The 21,739-nt window shown below is 42.5% G+C and overlaps 1 protein-coding gene across 8 annotated transcripts in view; it reads left to right on the forward strand.

Moving 5' to 3' along the window:
- The window catches only part of LOC144786046 (kinesin-like protein KIF19), a 1,675,385-nt gene that overhangs the window by 526,343 nt on the left and 1,127,303 nt on the right, over window positions 1-21,739 (forward strand). For all 8 annotated transcript variants that reach the window (XM_078664980.1, XM_078664979.1, XM_078664981.1 and 5 more), the window contains 2 exons: window positions 2,679-2,766; window positions 3,011-3,147. In XM_078664980.1, the coding sequence (XP_078521106.1) occupies window positions 2,679-2,766; window positions 3,011-3,147 (225 nt within the window). The remainder of the gene's footprint in view (window positions 1-2,678; window positions 2,767-3,010; window positions 3,148-21,739) is intronic.

Consider the following 21,739-nt stretch of genomic DNA (forward strand, 5'->3'; position numbering starts at 1 on the left):
TGGCACAGGACTGTCAATAATTTTTGACTTTGTAAAAAAGAGGTACAGACAAATCTTTTGCTGCAGCATGTATCATGCTGTCTCTACTGGCATGGGCTGCTTCACGGCATAATCTGGCGTGAATGGAGAGTAGAAATTTCGATGTAACTACACACCCAGACTGTGTCTCCACACTCGCTCATGGTCTCTTGTTCATTCCTGATTCATCAAGAACTGTTTCTCACTTTCAGAGGCTTGCTTCTGCAAATGAGACTAAGCTTTTAGCGTTGGAACAAGAAATAGGTTAGTTCTAATAATATACATAGCAACGTTAACCTTTTTAGACGAATCAGCAGTTTCAGCTGCTGAATCAGTTAGGGTGTTATCCCTTCCCCAAGAAATCATCACGGGAATGCTAGTGCTTGGCACACTTTATCAGCACCACCTTCTTAGGCAACTGTTAGGCATTCAAAACGGTTTGAACATACATTTTTAATAAGGGTCCTGGCTGATGTTAAGAAACTCCATTTCATATATAGGCGCCCATAGTCATGCTTTACTCCAAAAGTATACTTTAAGTCTGTGCACACGTCACAATATTTTTCTTAGCCAAAATGCAAACTCCATTAGGAGCTATAATATCCGCAAGCTGAGCACACCTCACATTTGACAAGTGACACCTTTTCGCAAAATCATAAATCTTACATCCAGCATAACTAGCAACCAGGACACCCTCATTGTTTCCAAGGTGTGATCCATCAACAAAATATGTTAACTCACAGTTAGGCATAGGCATATCAGTTAAGTCCACAGGAGGTTTGGTCACATAGGCCCTGAGAAGAATACAATCACAGTGTCCCCTCTCTTCACTTCACCCCCAAACCCACCCTGAACCCTAAAAATATCCTTGCACCCCAAAACCCAAACCCACCCTGAACCCCAAAATTACCATGGGCACCCTAAAAAAACAAACCCACCCCTAACCCTAAAAATACCCCTGCACCCCAAACCCAACCTGAACCCTAAAACTATCCTGGATACCCCACAACCCAAACAAACCCTAAAAATACCCCTACAACCCAAACAAACCCTAAAATTACCCTGGGCACCCCAAAACCTAAACTCACCCTTGACCCTAAAAATACCACTACACCCCAAAACCCCCAAAAACCTGAACCCTAAAACTACCATGGACACCCCAAAACCCAAACCCATCCTAAACCCTAAAATTACCCTTGCACTCCAAAACCACTCTGAACCCTAAAATTACCCTGTGCTCCCCAAAACCTCAACCAACCCCAAACCCTAAAATTACTCTTGGCACACCAAAACCCGAACTCACCCTGAACCCTAAAAAGACCCTTGCACTCAAAAAAACAAACCCACCCTTAACCCTAAAAATAACCTTGCACCCCAAAACCCAAGCCCACCCTGAACCCTAAAATTACCCTGGGCACCCCAAAACCCCAACCCACTCTCAACCCTAAAAATCCCCTTCACCCCTAAAACCAAAACCCATACTGAACCCTAAAAATACCCTGGGCACCCCAAACAAAACCCGACCCTGAACCCTAAAATTACTCTGTGCACCCCAAAACTCAAAGCCACCCTCCACCCTAAAAATACCCCTAAAAACTATACCCCTACACCCCAAAACCCAAACCTACTATACGCCCTATTTTTACCTTATACTTACATGCAAAATACATATGCCTTTACCATTCATGCCTTTACAACGAAATTCGTTGTAAAGGCATGCGTGATAAATGCATATGCATTGTAATGACTTGCGTTGTAATGGCATTGCAGAGTGATGGTATTTGCGTTGTGTTGTAATGTGGGGCATTGGTATTCGTTGTGAAAATTTCGTTATTATAGCTGTTTACCTTCTAGATATGAGGGGAATTTCTGTGGGAGCAACAGAAGCAATAAACTCACTAGAAGCTGACACTGGCAGACTCAGGACAGTTAGTGCTATAACAGACAGCATTAGGGCACCTCTCTGTTACTCAATTTAAGTTGCCTTGTCTCCATATGCTACGCTTGGGTGCAGAGGGTAGTTTGAGGAGGGAATTGTGCTGGATTTAATAGTGGTGTAAGTCACTTGTCAGGCTTTGAATTCCTATACATAGTATTCTTCATTTGTTTTCACCATCTTTCAGGAGCATACTGGTAAAAATCCAACATGCCTTACCTATGTACATGTAGTCACATTTGAATACAAAGCTGTCGAAACACAGACTGTTGTGATTGTCTGTGGAATATCTCTTACTGGTCATAAAAGTGAAACATATTATTATGTGCTGTTCAGACCACAGATGCATTCTTCTCACAAAAGGCCTTCCTTGTTTGCTTTCGGACTGCCTAAGTAGACTACCTGTGCCTAAATATCAGCTGTTAACTTTAGGAAACTAACTCCAGTAAATGCTTTGTTTCTAAATGTTGTGTCTTATTTGGCCAGTCAATGAATGTAGTTTTTTTAGCAACATTATTTGTTTAGTGACTGTGCTACTTTAAGTAGGTTCCCAAATTTCAAGCTCATTGACTTTCCAGTTGACAATTTAGACACTGAAATGCCAGCGAGGTTGACAAGTCTAAATACAGAGCAACTCATACTTTTCGTGGGGGGCTGTTTTATTTTTTTCTACTGTTTTGCCTAGAAGGCCCACAGAAATTCAGGATATCTTTATTTTTTCCAGGAAGAAGTGTATGTTTCGACCACAAAAACCTTGATAGATGGAGTAATTGCTGGATACAATGCAACCGTTTTCGCTTATGGACCAACAGGTAAATTAAAATCTAATGATTTCAAGTTGCGGGTACCAAAATACAAACAGATTGCACTTGAACTAGAATTGAGTGGTAACGGAAAACCGCCTCCTTTACAGAAGAAGTACTAAATCTTGAGTGGATTGTACGAATAAATGTCCTCCACCAAGTATGGTGGAGGAAATTACTTCACCATCAGCTACATGAAGCTAGAATGTATTACTGGCATATTTATCATATTCTCTCTTTAATTATTTAAAAGGTACAGGTAAAACCTACACAATGCTTGGAATGGACAGTGAACCGGGTATATACATCCAGACTCTAAACAACCTCTTTAAATCCATTGAGGCAACCAGTGACAACATCATCTATGCCGTCTCTATGTCATATCTGGAGGTGAGATTATTTGCTGTTATTCTTTAGCTACCCCTGTGTAGCAAAGCACAGATACATTTTGGGAAATTCTGTGGTACCTGTTGTTGAAAATTGGTTGATATTGAAAATAGGGACTGTGTTTCCTATAATTCATCATTAAAATACAATAAATTCCTAAATGTCACTACATGCTGGAGAGGGTCAAGAAAAGAACATGCCCTATGAGCTGAATGCTCCATTTATCATTGAGTGAACTCTACTTCTCATTTTAATATATCCACATTCTAATGTAGCTTTCTATTTGCCTTTATACAATTAATTACCCCAACTATATGCTTCTCTTAGGCTTAATGTTGTCTGCTGCACTGATTTACCTTTTCTCAGTCCTGCTATTCTATTCCATGTGTTATGTGTTTTCTAATTGTCCTTTATCCATGCAATATCAGTTCTCCAGCACTGGATCTTTCTTAGATTCACACACTAGAATCATTTCCCATTGTTGCTGTGGAAGTCCCTCGATTACTTTAAAATAGTAGTATAATGCTAAACAGAACTTGAAAAAACTCAAACATTGGCATTTTAGTAGCACAGTAACCTTATTGGAAAGGATTTGATCTTTACCCAATGATGTGAGAGCACAGTGAACACCACCACCAAAGAGACCACCATACCTCAAATTTCATAACAGCTATGTGTGAATAGGATCTTATCTGGTAGGTGAGCCTCACCGGGGAGGAGGGAGGTCACGTGTGAATCTATGTAAGATACCAATGCTGAATAACTTTAGTTACAGGTAACTTGTTTGTTCTACAGCACTGGGCCTTTCATAGATTCAATTGCTTGAAATATACTAGCAAGCGTCTCAAGCTCTGGGATGGTGGGAGCCAGGCCACTCTCTACTGAGTGTGTGAATCTGTAAAATACACCAAAGCTGGAAAACTATAGTTACAGGTAAGTAACTTTTTTCTTATGTATTGTCTTGTTTGTAGGCCCCGATAAGATAGGCTTCAGTTCTGGCATTTGTTGTGCAACTTAAATAAATAAGAATAATAAAAAATTGAATCGATCTATAACAATAGTTCGCCATCATGGAATCTTCATTAATAGTCACTGAATGTGTTCATATCTGGCCAGAATCCTGGACCACCTTTTTAGCGTGAGATAAAACTCTGTACCTAAATTACTTCGTAAATGCAACTCTTTTTATTTCATATCTTTTAAAGAAAACATATCTAATGAACATGAAAAAACTACTGTGAAATAAAAAATTGGTTCACAAAAACATCAACAAACAATTGTGAAATTACTGTTTTATTTTCACCTTTTTAAATGAGAAAATATGCTAGGATATTTTCTTTAGGCTTTGTGTAGAAGCCTTTGTGTAGAGGACTCAAGGTTGGTGGCAGCAACTGAGGTTCTTTTGTGGGAACCGACTAACAGTAGTATTCAGCGCTATACCGCGCACAGTCCCCTGTTGATGGCGCAAGACAGTACTGGCATGACTTAGATGTCGGCGGCTGTCTCTTATTTTAAATCAATATTTTAAATCACTTACCAATTTTGTGCACTGTGTTGCTGTATACTTTGTACTGTACCCCGCCCCGTTCCACCGCGGCTGACGGTGCCGTTTGTGTGGAGGGCGAGGCGAGGCGCCATCTTTGGTTGGGCTGGCCCGGAGCTAGCGGTCTAGCTCTTCTGGGAGGCAGGGCTTAAAACGCCATGTGTATCCAGGAGCGCAGCGGGCGCGACGATGGCGCGCCGAAGGTGCGCCTAAGGTAAGCCCGTCTGCGCCCGTCCGCGGCCGGCCGGGGCCAGGGGCCAAAACTTATGATCAAATACACACTTATTTCTCTCGTGACTTAGTTATGCTAAGACCCCCCCGATCACCTTTGCCCGCCAATTCCCCTGTATGTACTTAAACGCGCCTCCCTCCATGGTATTTCTAAATATAAGTACACAGCCGGCAATGTTAACTATTCTGGTCCACGTACTGCCCCTAACCCTTTTTTCCAACCACAGACTAAGCTTCACTGTATCTATCTTAACACGCGATCTATGGTTAAACATCAAATGGACATTTTCCTATTGCTGATATCTGAGAAACCTGACATTATGTTTCTTACCGAGACCTGGCTTAACCAGGACTCATTACCAGATATTCTGGCTGCTGTTCCATCTGACTACTAAATCTTAAATGTCAATAGACCCTCAGGAAAAAAAGGCAGAGGAGTGGCTGCTATTATTCATAACACCCACGAGCTTGTTTTACTCCCACCACTTGTCCTGACTGGATCGGAGAATATTGTTTTTAAGACTGATACTGACAATGGAACATTATTACTAGTCCTACTCTACCGACCCCCCCAATCCATGCCTACTTTCCCTGCTCTACTGGCTGAACAATTGGCTTCTCTCGTAACAAACTATTCTAAAATTGTCCTAAGTGGGGATTTTAACCTTTGGTTTGATGCTACTGAGACAGATGCCCAGGCAGCAGAACTTAGGACTTACTGTTAGACTTGAATCTAACTCAACAGATCAATTCCCCTACCCATGAAAAAGGGCATAGTTTGGACCAAATATGGTCTCAGAATCTTCTTGTATCCATTACTTCCATAATTCCTTGCATCTGGTCCGACCACTTCCTTATATACTTTACACTTACCATCGATAGAGGCATAAAACAGTCATCTCAATTGGGTGGAAAAATTTGGAAATGGAAGGGTATTGACACACCGGCTTTTTTGGACACCTTGGCCTCGACCCTCCCTCCAATGACCAAAGACATCGATGTCATTGAATAAGCCTTTTCACGCTGGATACAACGGGCAGCTGACATCTATGCACCCTGTGTGAATTTCCCCCGCTCACGCCCTAATGACGCCCATAAGTGGTTCAACCCACAATTGAAGATCTTAAAACTTGAAGTGCGTCAAAAAGAAAGGAAGTGGAGGAGCAGGTACCTACCACAAGATAAAGTAAATTACTGCATGGCCCGTAAAACATATCAAAAACTTATTTTAAAACATAAAACAGACTATTTTTCTGAGAAAATTCTAAACTCACAGAATAAGACAAAAGACCTGTTTAACATTGTGAATGATCTTAGTAACAGTGATAGAACCACCCCCTTGGTCACTCCCACACAAGAGCTCTGCAATTCGCTGAATGCGTTCTTTCTAAATAAAATCACTACTATCAAGCAGAGTATCCTAAATTCTTTGCCCCCTTCTCCTCTGGATGATGTCTATCACAACCCCTTCATTCTTGAAATCTTTCCCCCCATCAATGCAAACATTTTGTCTGATCTCTGTGCACGGGTTAAACCTGGATCACCTGATGACATCTGCCCCCCGCATATTTTTAGAGAGGTGGGGTTAGCAATTCCACAGGGCATCCTTTCTTTGCTAAATGGCTCACTCTTACAGGGTAAAGTGCCCAGCTGCCTTAAGAAAGCTCTGCTTATCCCATTGATTAAAAAAGCAGGAGCAGACCCACATGATCCGATAAATTACAGACCTATATCTCTGTTACCTTATACATCAAAAATTCTGGAAGCCCACGTTTCTACAAGTGTGTCTAAATTTATAGAAAGTTCAGAATATCTTGAATCCAACCAGGCGGGCTTCCGCCCTTGTCATTCGACGGAAGCAGTGATCCTGGCTGTCCAAAACACCTTAAGGCGAAATGCTGATAAAGGTATCCACCAGGCCCTTGTACTTCTTGATCTGTCGGCAGCGTTCGACACGGTTGATTATACCATTCTTATCAACCGTGTCGAACAAGCCGGCCTCAGGGGCCTTGCCTTAAGCTGGATTACCTCCTTTATCACAGGACGCACGCAGTCAGTAAAACTAGGTCCTTTCACAGCCCCTACTTCCCCCACCACATGCGGAGTGCCGCAAGGATCATCATTGTCACCCTTATTATTTAATCTGTATCTCCGCCCACTACTATACTCTCTAAGAAATGCTAAAGTCACCATCTATAACAATGCGGATGATCTCCAACTGGTCTTCCCTCTCAACACCAAAGATTCAGTGGTGGAATTCCAAAATACAATGACCCATATACAGAGATGGATGAGCCTTAATCACCTGAAGCTTAACCCAGGCAAGACAGAATTAATCTTGCCTGGGAAAAGCGAATTGAGTTGGAGTCCATGCTTCTGGCCATCCAGTATGGGGGTTCCACCCGTGAGATCTTCCTCGGTCAAAAGTCTGGGAGTTATACTTAGTGCGGAAGGACAAATTGGCACTGTAGTCTCTGCCAGCTTCTTTCAACTTAAGAAAATAAAAAAAAATAGCCCAGTTCCTCACGCAGGCTGCACTTATTCAGGTTACCATTGCCCTCGTTCTATCCAGACTGGACTTCTCAAATAGTCTTTACTTGGGACTTCCAGAGGGCTTGCAAAAAAGGCTCCAATTTGTTCAGAACCAGGCTGCCAGGCTCATCCTTGGACAAACAAAATGTCAGTCTATTAGACCTGGTTTGAAGCAACTTCATTGGTTACCTGTGGCACAGCGTATAGCGTTTAAAACTGGGTGCATTATTTTCAAAACTCTACAGGATACAGGCCCTAAGTTTATAAAAAACCTTGTTTCCAGATATAACCCCTCATTAAATTTTCGTTCTGCTCATAAAGCTTTATTGGTTGTCCCATCCTTTAAAAAAAAAAAACGCCTTGGCGGCTGCTGCTTTGACCATCTTGCAGCCACCTTTTGGAATTCGCTCCCGTTCTCTTTAAAAATGAGTGCAGACATTCTTAGCTTCAGACATTCTCTCAAAACATGGCTGTTTTGTCAGGCTTATTGCTGAGTATTACTCTGTGTTATGTTCCCTTTGACAGCGCCATGAAGCCCTTGGGCGTACGTGCGCTTAATAAATAAATATTAACATATTAACATTAACATAGAAGCAAAACTGCACTTTTATTTTAAGTTAGCTGACGCAAGGCCACTCCCATGAGCATCGAATGTAGTACAGTGGCAGTCCCTTAGTCCTTCTCTTCTACTTGCTTTGAGTTCAATCCGTGAAAATAAAACTTGCCCTGTTAACAATTTTTCTTGGAGAAATTAATTCTGTGAGTCTTTTTTGTGCTTTACACACCATTTTCTCTTTTGTTTTAATAGTTTCTGTCAGCTAGGTGTCCAATATTTCTTCCCTGTTAATGGGGATCCTGTAATTTGACAGTATGTCTAAAGTGGAATTTAGTGTGGGCTTAACACACTACTTACCATTTTATTTCCACTTTGGGATTTTCAATTGTCTAGAAAAAGGGATTTTATTCCATATGTAAGAGGACATGGTGCAAAAAATGTAAGTGCTGGGCTGTGGGTCAAAGATCCTTCAGGAGTTTAACCTGTTTCCTCACAGGTTTTGAGGGCCAGTGTACCTAGCTATGCTTCTACCGAAGTCCTAAAGTCCAACTGGCAAAGGTCTTTCAGAGACTTTCTGCCATTTCCGATTTCCTGGATGCTGAGACACTTGACTTGATGATTGAGATTCTTAATGTCAGGCAGATTCCTTTGACATGTAGAAGATCCTCAATGATTATTGTTTATGTAGGGGGGAGGGGGTTGGGGTTTCTCAACAGTGAATTCCTTGCTATTGAGACCAGAAGCCACGAAGTTCAGAAAAGAGGCTTAAAGGAGCTAAGAGCATCAGGGTATAGAAGTAGAGAGCTTGTGGAAAGCTCACCACAAAGATCTTTGTTGCGTTGATCTGATGCTTGAGGCATGTAAAACTATAATGTTGGACGTCAGAGGAACATAACATCAAGAGTTGCCAGAGGTGTGGGTCCAAGACTTGAAAACATGTTCTCTTCCAGGGTACCTTGCCTCCAGAGGACCATGGTACCAGTTGATCATAGTGCAAGAGGTCCTCACTGCCAGAATCCCACTGTACCAGGTGTTACATATCTGAGTGCCATCCTGGATTCCCATATTGTTACGTTCCCGAGAGTTTTTCTGAGCCACAGTTTGGATTTCTGACCCTTTAGAATGAATGACTCAGTCAGTGGGCCAATTCGAATTAGAAAACCAGTTGAATTTCAACCATACACCACCCACTGAGCAGCGTTTATGTAAGATATGTTGCAGGTAACATGCAGTCCCATGAGACTAAACTGGGACAGTTAGTAGAATGCCAAATCCTCTGGGACAGCTAATAGAATATGCATTGTAATCAAGCGGAACCGCTTGCCCCCTGTGCACTGTTGCGAATCCGCAATGGAAACTTCTTCACCAAGTTTATCAAATGTTCCTTTGTTTACATTTGCGTATTTTTACTTAGAAATCATCAAGTATCATCATTGCATAACATGCAATTCATTTACGAAAATACATTAATGCATTAGTCAGATTAATCCAAACAACAATATTTCATCATAAGTCTGAGTCGTGACAACGAATTGATCATTTTTCTTGCCCTTGCCCAATGCATTTCGGGCCATCCGGCCCTTCGTCGGGGGCGGTACTTCTAAGCCAACTGAAACTTTGTGAAAATGGGCGTGTTCAGCAAATGCCAGTGTGGAGAATTGTCTCAACCGCTTCGCAAGGTGAGCACACCGTGTGGGGATGCGGATTCTTACAGGAACAGCTAATCTGCTTATGCGAAAACGAAAAGCACGGGAATTTTCTGCGTGTGTGACTCTGGACGATGCGACTAGAAATCTATCTCTGAAATTGCAGCTGCGTGAACCAATAGTCTGCGGTTTTACGGCGTGAGTCTCTTGAAACCAGAAACGAAGAAAACTGTGCTCGTATCTGCCTCACACTCTGAATTCCACGGTTCGGACCTCTCCTCTTCCGTATGATTCCCGGCGCTTGATTACAATGCATGTTTAATTTTTTGATGCAGTTTGGACACAGCATCTCCTTCTGTAGCACGCATGAGTAATTATGTTTGTTGAGTTTAAACTTACTTTGAGTATTGCAATTGATAATTAGGAGTGCCTTTCCCACTATTAATTGTTGTTTTGTACAGCTAATAGAATGCCAAATCCTCTTTCATAAAATAATTCACCCAAGGATCCCTAGAAGACTGGATAAATGTTTTAAAACCTTTATCTTAAAACCCAAGTCTAGTTCATACAAGGTGAATTGTCACCACAATGAATATGAATAGTAAGGCAGCAAGGAGGTTTTTGAATAACTTAAACAATAAGAAATACTGCAACATTATTGGTAGGGAAGCTCTGCATCAACACCCTCATTTGCTCCTTCTAAGCACAATAGTAGGTCTTGTTCTAGCACATTAGTAGCACATTAACAATAAAGCCTGTTTTGAGTTTTTAAAGATGGTTCGTACCTGCATACCTCATTCTAGAACAGTAAGCTCTATTTTAAACTCATAAATGCAGCTGTGTGTGTTCATTGCTAAGTGCCGGGCAGCCAGCAAAGGCTGAATGCGTTGTAGCTTAAATTAAGGTGGGTACACATTTGTATGCCTATAGTCTTCTCAGAGTTTTACATCTCTATGTCTGATTTTTCATAGATTATGTCAGGCTTTGTTGAAGAGACTTAGAATAAATATTCAACAAAGAATGGCTTTCAGCTATATTCACTCTGTCAGGCAGTGTTCTCTTGTAAAGACAACAAATGTGAAACATAGGCCCTAATTATGGTGGCGTCGGTCAGATCACATCGCATCGGGCAGGTGACCGTCCGACAGTGATTCGCCAGCCCCACCCACCCTATTATGATGAAACCACCAGCATGGTGGTCGGAAAGTGCATTTTAGATCGAGCGTCAGCATGCATGCGCTGTCTGCAAGACCTGTTGTAGTCAGTATACGGCGTGTAATCCCGCCTGCTGCTTACCATATGCTGACTCCTGAGTCAGTCTTCTTTGCTCGCTCCTCATTGGTTGGTGCTCCCGTTACATCACTTCCGTGTTTCGCTTGGGAGCACTGGCCAACTACAGGTTCCTTACGCTGCAAGTGGTAATATGTTCCTTGGGACTACTTTTTTTATTTCCTTCATGAAGACTGACTGGCTGGCAACTCTAGATATTTCATCACTGTATACAAACATCCCACAGGATGACAGTATTGCTACTATTGAAAGTCTTCTTGACACCAGAGCAAGGCCTATGAATGTCCCTACCTCGTTTATAATCTCTTTTCTACGCATTGCCCTCCAAAAGAATTATTTTGTACATAATGGGGTATATTATCAACAATGCTGTGGGACAAGCATGGGGGCAATTTTTGTTCCCAACCTGGCGAATATCTATATGGACCAGGTTGAACGATCCATTGCCATCAATGATTCCAATCCATATCGTGCCAACATTAAGTGTTGGTATCGATATATTGATGATATTTTTTTAGTTTGGAGTGGTACTACTGAAAATTTTAATGCCTTTGTGACATATTTGAATGGCATTCAACAACATCTTACCTTTACGTCCACAATTCAGAAAGACACCATTGCCTTCTTGGATCTTAATATCATGAGTGAAGGTGATAAATTGATCACTTCACTACACAGAAAGGACACGGAGAGAAACACATTACTTTCGTATAAAAGCCATCATCCAAGAGCTTTAAGGGATGGCCTTCCCTTCGGTCAGTTTTTGCGCATTCGTCGCAACTGTGCCCGTAGGGAAGATTATATGAAAGAAGCAGGTTTTTTTTAAATTGAAATTGCTCAGTAGAGGCTACCCCAACAAATTGGTGAAGAGATCACTAAAGCGCGCGTGGTATTGTCCACCGGAGGAGCTTTTGGTGACACGCCCTAAAAAAGACATGCAGAAGATTGTATGCGTCACACTTTTGGCACGCATACAAACAAAATTCGCAGTCTAATAACAAAAAACTGGCATATTATTAAGAACATCGATTCATCACTTGAGGTTCCATTGTTTGCTTATAAAAGAGCCAAGAATCTGAAAGATCATCTCGTGCATTCCTCAAATGAGAAGACAAGAGATGGCATAGGTACATTGGAATCAGTATGGGCCTGCCACCAGTGGTAGGTCACTATCCATGTGGGAACTGTGTGGCCTGTCCTTTCACTTTCAAGACTATCATGTTCCAACACGGTGAAGTCACTCATACATTGGGAGCTTTTTCAAACTGCAATACACGCTGTGTTGTATATTGCATATGGTGTCCTTGCGGGCTACCCTACATTGGGCAGACACAACAGCCCATTAAAGCAAGGATACGCCAACATCGGAGTCGGATCAGGAAGTCAGTCCTGACAGCACCACTTGTAACACATTACAGAGACCATAATCATACTGCAGATCAAATCAAATGGCAGGTTGTTGACAGCATAACCATGCCAGACAGAGGAGGTGACATCTCACAGATTTTACAATGTAGAGAATGTCACTGGATCCATAGACTTGATTCTATCAATCATGGTCTAAACTCTGCTGATGAATGGAGAGGATATGTGTCAAACATGAGTAACTAGCTTGTTCTCCTGAGAAATAATACCATATAGACATGTATTTACAATTTGCGTGTAGACGCTGACAAAGGTACTTATTGTGTCTTTACTATGTAAATTGTACTTTCCACAACAAGTAATGTATACTTTACTGTGTATTGGTTGCAACAATGTATATTGTGCGTTACGAGTGTTATTTTATGTGTACTATACTAAACACCTTGATAAGTGTATATGTATCCAAGGTGTTGATGGAAGATCTAATCCACGCCTTCGGTATTGAGTAACTCGTACAATTGACCTTCATTTGTTGAATACTTACACATTTTTCCAAATGAGTTGACAAAGTAGTGTGATGACCGTCGATATAACTACATTGTGGACATGTATTCCATAAGAAAGATGCTATTTTATATATTATGATCGCCACTATAATAAGCTGCAATTTCCACAAACTACCGGAATAGTCAATTTTTCATATAAATAATTTCCACTATGCCCGTTTTTGTCACAACAAATGCCACACTCGTGATAGTCTGTACATGCAACTGGGTTAAGTGATCAGGCAGTACTACCGGCCTCCGCATTCGACTACAAGACCTGACGGTGATCGAGTTTTCTTGACTCTCACCGTCATGTCTGACAAGAGATGGTAACCGGAAGGGCGGGGAGACGCTTTCTAACACATCGATTGAGACAACTGTGATACGCTATCGGGCGCCACATTACACAGGTAAATTTTTGTAGTATGGATAATTCAAGGGTTTTATCGACTTGGAATATGGCGAGAAACGTGTTTTTGAAATTATTAATGACACGTTCCTTTCTGGTCTTTATTATATTTTTTCTAAACAGGCATCGTCCTGTTGAATATATTTGAATTCATCTCTATCCAAGACGCGGATTTAATCTTTGTTATCTGGCGCAATTTCCATGTGTTCAGGTAAAATTCTAAACTCAGAATTAAACATTGTAATAATATGTTGACTTGACAATATACGCAAATGATGGCAATTATTAACATCGTATTTTGCTAATATTGCTTTTAACAGGCATTGTCCTGTGAGAATATTGAAAGCGCCATTGTATATACACACTTCATCCCTGTTCCTTGACCACTACATGTGGTAAGTACTATACCTGCACATAGCAGGGTGGAAAGTCACACATAAGAAATAGGGCTGTGTGATAAGAATATAATCGTCAGTCCTCCTTAATTGACTTCTATCCTGGTACTTTTTCTCTTTTTCTATAACAGTACCCGGCTGGGTAACCTGTAAGTGATTTTTGATTCTTCACCATGTATGGGTGAATACAAGATATTATCCAGGTATTTTTGGTCCTTTGTCCATATATATAATGGATAACAGTTGTCATACACTATATTCACTCCCACTTCGTCCTTTTAATTGTAGATGTCCCACATTGCCCTGTCCTGACGAGACCCATATCCCTGAGGGTCGAAACGCCATAAGGAAGTAAACCACTATAATAGTGCCTACGATTGTGTAGAACCACTACAATAATTATTGATGTCTTGTTTGGTGATTTTCCTTTCTTTTTTCATGTATACAATAAGAAACCACTGTGCCCTTATATAGTTTATGTTGTATGTAGTGTTATTTTGGTTTTATATGTACACTTGGGACACTGTGCACCTAACTTGTGTTTTTATATATATTCGCATGACTGTGTGACAATTTAAATACGATTGAATACGACTGGTATAATGAAGTAAACATTCTTGAAATGTATATAATTGGTTGTGTATTCCTTTCCGTCATCCCTGTCAACCCTCTGTGTTAATGCCAATTGCTATTAAGCTACACATGAAGTTTATATTAAAAAATATTACACCACAGGAACCGTTGTTCTTTGATATAACTCCTCCAGAGAAGCTAGATTTATTTTGCAGTCACGTACACCTTACCTTGTCACTGTAGCCTGACTTCCTTTTTAGGTCTCGTCCTACGCAGCGTGCATGCGTTGCATAGGAGGAGACCTAATGCCATCGGCAGAGCTTTTGCAGCAAAGAAGTGCACATCTTGGCGATTTCCTTTCGGGAGCGCGCAGCGCCATATGGTGACGCCATATGGTCGCATGCTCCCGAAAGGAAATCGCCCATGCCCCCTCCCCCTGCTGCCAGCCTGCCACTTTCACTGCCACGCGGCGCGGCCAAAGTCTGCCATGTGCGGCGCGCCCGCGCCTCCTCCTGTGCCGGCAGACCTGCCGTGCTTGTTAACTCTAGATGGTAAATAATGAATCGTACAGAAAAAGGGAGGGGAGGAGAGAGCGATCTAACCTTGCAGGGGTTAACAAACGTTCAGACAGACTTGTTGACAGGTATAGCATTTATACGGATATAAAGCATTCTGCAAGTGTCACTAGAACTCAGACCGGTTAAAAGGAAAGGGCAAGTCAAGCCATGGGATTGCCTCAAGCCATGGAAGGCAATCTGTAGTCAAGGTGTGTCCAAGCATAGCTGGTTAGCGAAAGCTGAACACGTATAATGTACAATCAAACCAGATTGTGTGGCAGTGCCGGAGGTGAGAATTATCCGATGCACTCTTTGCCTTGTTCTACGGCAGTTTCGCAGTAACATTGGAACTGACCAGAACACGCAGGACCTATGATGAGGAAAACTGTTTTTCAATTCTATTCAGCATTAGGTCAGACAGTGGCCGCCGACCACTAGATGCGCCAAATGCTGGGCCTGATTCTATAGGAGCGTGCAAGGCTTCTCTTTCACTCGTCCTATTGCTGCTTGGAGAGTTGTAGGACTGAGAACATGTATCGAGGGATCAGAGTGAGGGAGCTGGCTCTCGCATGCCTGGTGCGGTGTGTCCCCGATGGGCCCTGCACTTCGATGTCAGCATCCTGGCCTGCAGAGCCAAAGCACGGTGCAGCCATGCGGGTGAGCTGGAGGAAGAGAAAGCCTCGGACTATGATCATGTGTTTGGAGAGGATTGGGGTGCGAAGTGTAGTATGAGCAATAAACAACTTCGCCTTGAGCGAAGCTCGTGAAGACATCAAGCTTCCTGTTGGTACTCTGCTCGCAGGAAAATTATCGCCGGGTACAGCGATCGTGGCAATCAAGGCTAACAGTAAAGGTATACTGATAATAGTAGCGGGGAGTAGTTTGGGGGAGGGTTTTCCTGATTGTATGGAGAGGGGTGCTGTATTTCAAGAGGGAGCATCTCCCTCTAAATTGAGTAGACATTCACTGCGGGCAAGGGCAGCTCACCTGGCATCCAACACGATGATAATGCACTCAGTCCTACCTCTGCGAGTCTCCCCACCCGTGGCGGAAGTTAAAACTTCTGTAAGACAGAGAAAACAGGGGAGGAGCACTGGTGGGCTAGTAACCCCAGTGAAAGCTAAAACTCAAAAGGGTAAGGTGAAATCTCGTGACAAAAAAGTAACTCTTACCAAATCAAAAATGACCCCGTCTCTGAAAACCTTTTATTAGGTCATGTCTCTCTCCTCAACAAAACCAATGTTTCCTCCATCATCTTTACTTGCGACCAAAGGCACGCCTAAGTCCATCTCCGAGACCACTCCTGCTCCTATACTGGTCTCATCATAATCCCTTGCTCCCTCTCCTCCCCTTATAGCCCTAAAAGCGAAGGAATTGAGGGGCAAACTTAGAGAGCATGTGGGCCTCAAGATAAAACCAATCTGCTGATTCCTGGTGAACTATCTAAGCCTGTGGAACTTGTCAAGATAACCAGCACGGAACTGGAGGTGCATCCGGAGATCAGTCTCACCAATAGATATTCAGTGTTGGGACAACAGAAGGAGCAAGATCTGGATTCAGATCAGGTTCAGGATCAGGAACAAGACCAGGTCCAAGGGGAGGGAATGGGCTGGGCTGAGCAAGAACTGGCACAGAAGGTTGGGTCGGAGTTGGAAGAGGAGCAGGCTATAGCGCAAATGGAGGATCCAAGCAGCTCTGCTGGTCAGAGCAATAAAAACCTAATCCCCCTCCTCTCAAAACCCAGAGCACCTCAGTACCAAGCACGCACTCCCTTGCGGACCTTCTTTTGGCCCTGAAAGATGAGATGGCAAGTAGATTTACAGTTTCCAAGGCGAATCAAGCAGAATTGGCGAACAGATTTCTAGTCTCGGAGGCGAACCAGGTGGCTATCCGGACATCATGTGAGGCTCTTGCTCAGAGGTTAGAAGAGGTCACTGCGAGGACCGAGGCAATCAAAGAGGAAATCCCCAAGATGAAAAATGCGATTGAGTCAACTGTCTCACAGTTGGCGAAATTATCCACGCAAAATAAAGAATTGAAAGACGATCTTGAAAGATTGGAGATTCATTCAAGGAAAAACAACTTGACATTTTTAAACATTCCTGATGCTTTGGAGGGAGAGGACATAAAGGAGTTTTTGATTACCTTATTGAAGGGCACAGTTCTTAAGAATCACCCTAACATTGACCTTAACTATGAAATCCAGAGGGTTCACAGAAACCCTTTTAAAAGAAATCTGGGAAGGCAGAAACCCCGGAAAATACTAGTAAATTTTCTGTCATACTCAGTTAAAGAGCAGATTTTGTTCGCTGCCCTAAAGGAAGGGGTTATCTCGTCTCCATTTTCAGATCTATCTCCCTTCTCTTTCTCAATCAGATCCGACATTTCCCATATAACGGCTGAAAGACAGTGGGAGTTGGGGAAAAGACTAGCAGAGCTAAATAGTCTAGGGGCAAAAGCCCATTGAGTTTCCCCGCTACATTGCGAGTGATGTGGAACAACCACATGTATATGATCTGTTCTACAGAAGAAGTAGACACTCTTATCGCAAAGATACAGCATGAAAAACAGGGAGGGGAGTAAAGGAAGAACATAGAGGTTTTTTGAGAGCTTGGTTTCCTGCCTCCAATATTCAGTAGATGTAATTTAATTGTTTATAGTCCGGGGGGGGGGGGTTGTGCCCGAATAGGCGTCAGACTATTGGAAGGGAGGGTTCCTCAGGGTGTAGGGGGATTCAAGGGTCACGGGGGTTCTGGAAGGGGGGGTGGGTGTGGGGGAGCATAGGGTGGGGTGCAGAGTGGGAGGAAAATAGTTAAAAAACATTCCTCATCTCACTTGTTTATTAGGGAATTCCATCTAAACCCAGAAAAATGTGCCCAAGCAGTGGAAAGGTAAAATGAAAGGGGGTCTTAATATCCAATTTATTTCCTGGAACTTAAATGGCCATGGTCTGAGATGTCCGAGGAGACAGAGACTGGTCTTTAAATATCTAGAGCTGTCACCAGCTCGGGTCTGCTTGTTGCAGGAAACCCATTTAAACCACATAGAGTCACACATTATCTTTTCCAAAATCCCCTGGATACAATGCTTTTGTCATTCTCAACAATCAATAAATAGTCGTGGGGTTGCAATTTTGGTAAAGAAAGGGGTCCCTTGCAGGATTAAATCAGTTCAGACAGATCAAACAGGCAGATGGATCATCACCCAGTTGGATTTCGAGGGGGAGGGAATGACTTGTTCATCTTTCTACAGCCCTAATATCGACGATCCAACTTTCCTGGCTAAACTACAAGATAATCTGATATCGGCAAATCCTTCCCTGGTAATAGGAGGGGATTTTAACGTCCGGCTTGATCCTGTAAAAGATAGATCAAATCTGAGCCATGTTAAAGGGACCCTGCGTTCGCGCAGGCTCATGAAAAATGTATTACTTAACATAAATCTGGTTGATCTCTGGAGAGCTAAGATGGGGAGTGCCCAAGGTTTTACTTTCTACCGTCAAAATATATCATCATTCATTCAGATTAGATTATGTTCTGATTAATAGAGAAATCATAGATAACGTTCTTAGTATATCTGTACCGCCGAGTCATTTATCTGATCACACCCCCTTCTGTTCTTATATTCCATGAACATTAACTGTCCACAATCAAGATGGACAGTGAATAGAACAATGTTAACAGACTCAGGAATCATTTAGTCAATCAGAGAGTTTTCTCTTGAATTTTTTACCATTAATTTAGGCTCCACTTCAATAGAACACGTGTGGGATGCCTATAAGGCCAATTTGAGAGGCTCGCTACAGACTTTGGAGAGTAGAATATCTGCACTTGAAGCGGAAAGGAGCCATATTAATCAGGAGGATATGGCAAAACTGATACAGATATGGAAAATATTCTAGGAGGTCAGGCAGAATCCTAGGACCCTCCTGTATTTGAAATGTAAGGCCCAGGGGCAAACCCGAAATATGGAAAATTTTGAATACAGCGGAAGAGCAGGGTCCTTATTGGCTTGGAAGGCGAGGATAGATCAGGCAAAAAATAATATTAACAAACTCATTATTGATAGCGGTGGGAACCAATCTAGTAAGCCCGAAGAGATGCAGAAATGCCTCCTGTCTCTTTTTTCGAATCTGTATAGGGAGAACATAGCTCCCTCTCAAGACTCAATATCGTCATGGTTAAGGGACAAGTCTTTGTCTGTTCTCATTGAATCCTCTAGAGATGTCTTAAATGCGCCCAGAGCAGGGACCAAATAAAGAGGTCAAAAAATAAAAAGGCAGCTGGTCTCGATGCTCTCCCCAATGAAGTATATAAACTGTTATTAAACAAACTTTTACCTGTACTTCACAATTTATTCAACTATGTTTATAGCTCCACTGGGGTGATTCCAAGATCCTGGAAGGAGGCCACGATTGTTCTAATATTGAAGCCAGGAAAGGATCCCCTGATGGCTGACTCCTACCGTCCGATCTCCCTGCTGAATGCCGATTATAAGATCTTTATGGGCATTTTGGCAGGGAGATTGGCAAAATTGGCACCAAGCTTGATTAACACCAATCAGAAAGGCTTCGTGGTTGGGCGAATAATTCAGGAACAAACCCAATTACTGATAGGAAATATCGATCTGGCTGTGACAAGGGCGGATCCTTTGGCAGTAGTGGCCTTCCACGCCGCCAAGGCCTTTGACCGGGTGTGCTGGAGATACCTTTGGAGGGCTCTGGAGGCCATGGGTATGGGCCCAATCTTTGTGCAGACTTTAAAGTATTGTTATATCAGGGCTTCAGCGAAGATTCTATTGAATGGTTCCCTGACCCCAAGTTTTGATATTCAGAGAGGGATAAGACAGGGGTGTCCCCTATCTCCCCTTTTATTTAATATTTATATTGAGCCCCTAGCGCAGACGATTAGATTGGATAACACCATCAGCCTATTTATATCGCAAAATTTACAGTGCAAAATAGCAATGTACGCTGATGATGTAATAGTTTACACTAGCGACCCCGATTTTACCATTCCATGGCTTGAAAACACATTGAAGGAGTTTGGTTCGATCTCAGGATATCTCGCTAATTTGGCTAAAACTGAAGTTATGTGTTGGAACACAGTGTGTAGAGGTGGCCCTACCAGCAAAGAATTCAGGTACCTAGGGGTCAAAATTGTTAAGGACCTGAATAAAATCCCCCTGATAAATCTGGCGAAAATTGAAAAGGAAATTGATTACCTCTTCGCCAGATGGAAAAACCTCCCTTTGATGATCTATTGGAGGGTTAATCTGGTAAAGATGTCTGTCTTACCTAAGTTATACATATTAGAAGTAGGGAATGCACACCTATTTTAGTTGTAATCAAATATTTGTCCAATGATTGTAATGATGCGTGCTCCTTGGAAAAGCGCCTTGCCCAGATAGCACTGAAAATAGAATCCAACATGTAGGGGTGTCATTTCACCCCAATCCAAAGGCACAGCGTTGCTGCTACTTTGCTGCTTTAATTTTTAAACCCAATTTTTCTCTATTTTTCATTCATTTGATCATGTACTTGAACCATCTTGTCACATTCATCCAATTCGATCCACATGCACGGAATTATGCCATTTTCCAGGTTTCTTATGTTACCTTTTCAATGCAGTTCCCCTAACTTTTCCCCAGAAAAATATTAGTAAGATCCAGGGAAAAATTGGAAGTTTCATATGGGAGCAAAAAGGTCAAGGTTGTCATGGGAAAAACTAAGAAGAAAACTCTTAAAAGGTGGGTTGGCTCTCCCGGATATTAATTGGTACCTAATGGCTTTTCAATTTAAGGGCATTAGGATGTTGCTGTCTACCCTAGAGAAAACCACGTGGGGTAGGTGACTGGGCGAAATGGTATTAACAGAGGGAACAGAGGGAGGCAGCGGACAAGGAGGGTTTTTATGTAAATTTGGGGCACCTAGATTTTTGAAACGCGTACGTCTTAAGGTCCTGAAGGCTTCCTTGATGACCTGGTACAGAAGGAGACGTATTTGGGGCATAGGTTATTTTTCCGATTTTGCCCTATTTGGGTTTCCCCGGGGATCTCACCCTGCCTGTGTGACAGCTTGGCGGCCTGATCAAAAGAGCCGGTTTGGTGAAGTGATTGGATCTGGCGGATTCAGATGGGGTTCTTCGTTGGGAGATTTTACAAGCTAAGATCCGTCCCACATTTTCCAGGGTTAAGTTCCTTCAGTTAAGATCATGGTACGAGGCTGAAGCGGGAGAAATTACAGGGAGCTGGGAACTCGAACAGATACTACAAGATCCGCAGCCAAAAAAGAAAGAAATATCTCTGTGGTACACAAGGCTTCTCGAAACAGAGGACCGTGAGATTCCCCTTCAAACATCGGTATGGAACTTAACTCCACTTGCCCATGGTATAGAAGACTTTTTCGTAGCTTCCCTCAAGTTACTTTATAGATACATTAAGCCCGTTAGTTTAAAGAAGAACCACTTTTTTGTGCTCAATAGGCTCTATTATACTCCGGCCAAAATTGCCAAATTCGCTCCGGTGCCTGCTCCAGGTGTAAACTTGCTAATGCTGATGATATCCATATCTTTTTTTTAAAAACCTTTATTTGCAAGAGACAAATAGAAACAAAGATGTGCCTACAACCCTCTGGGCCGGACGTTGCAGCATCTCAAAACAACGTTACGGTACACAGCTCATCAGCCGACAACCAGGGGTCCGGCAGCCATGGTGCATGACATCGATCAATCACAAAACGACAGGATATAAAAAGGTTTCATTTTTCAAAACAACTAAACAAACGAAGAAGAAAAAGACAAGGCTATGCCCGAATTATTACGTCTGTGTCATGAGATGCGGGGCGAGTCAGACCTAAAACAGCAGGGAAAGACAGGAGAATCTACAGAGGATAAAAGAAAAAGGGAGGGGGGGGGAGAGAGGGGACCCAGCGCCAGTGGTATAACAAAAACACA

The sequence above is a fragment of the Lissotriton helveticus genome, chromosome 10 (genome assembly GCF_964261635.1).
Source record: "Lissotriton helveticus chromosome 10, aLisHel1.1, whole genome shotgun sequence".
NCBI classification, from domain to species: Eukaryota; Metazoa; Chordata; class Amphibia; order Caudata; family Salamandridae; genus Lissotriton; species Lissotriton helveticus.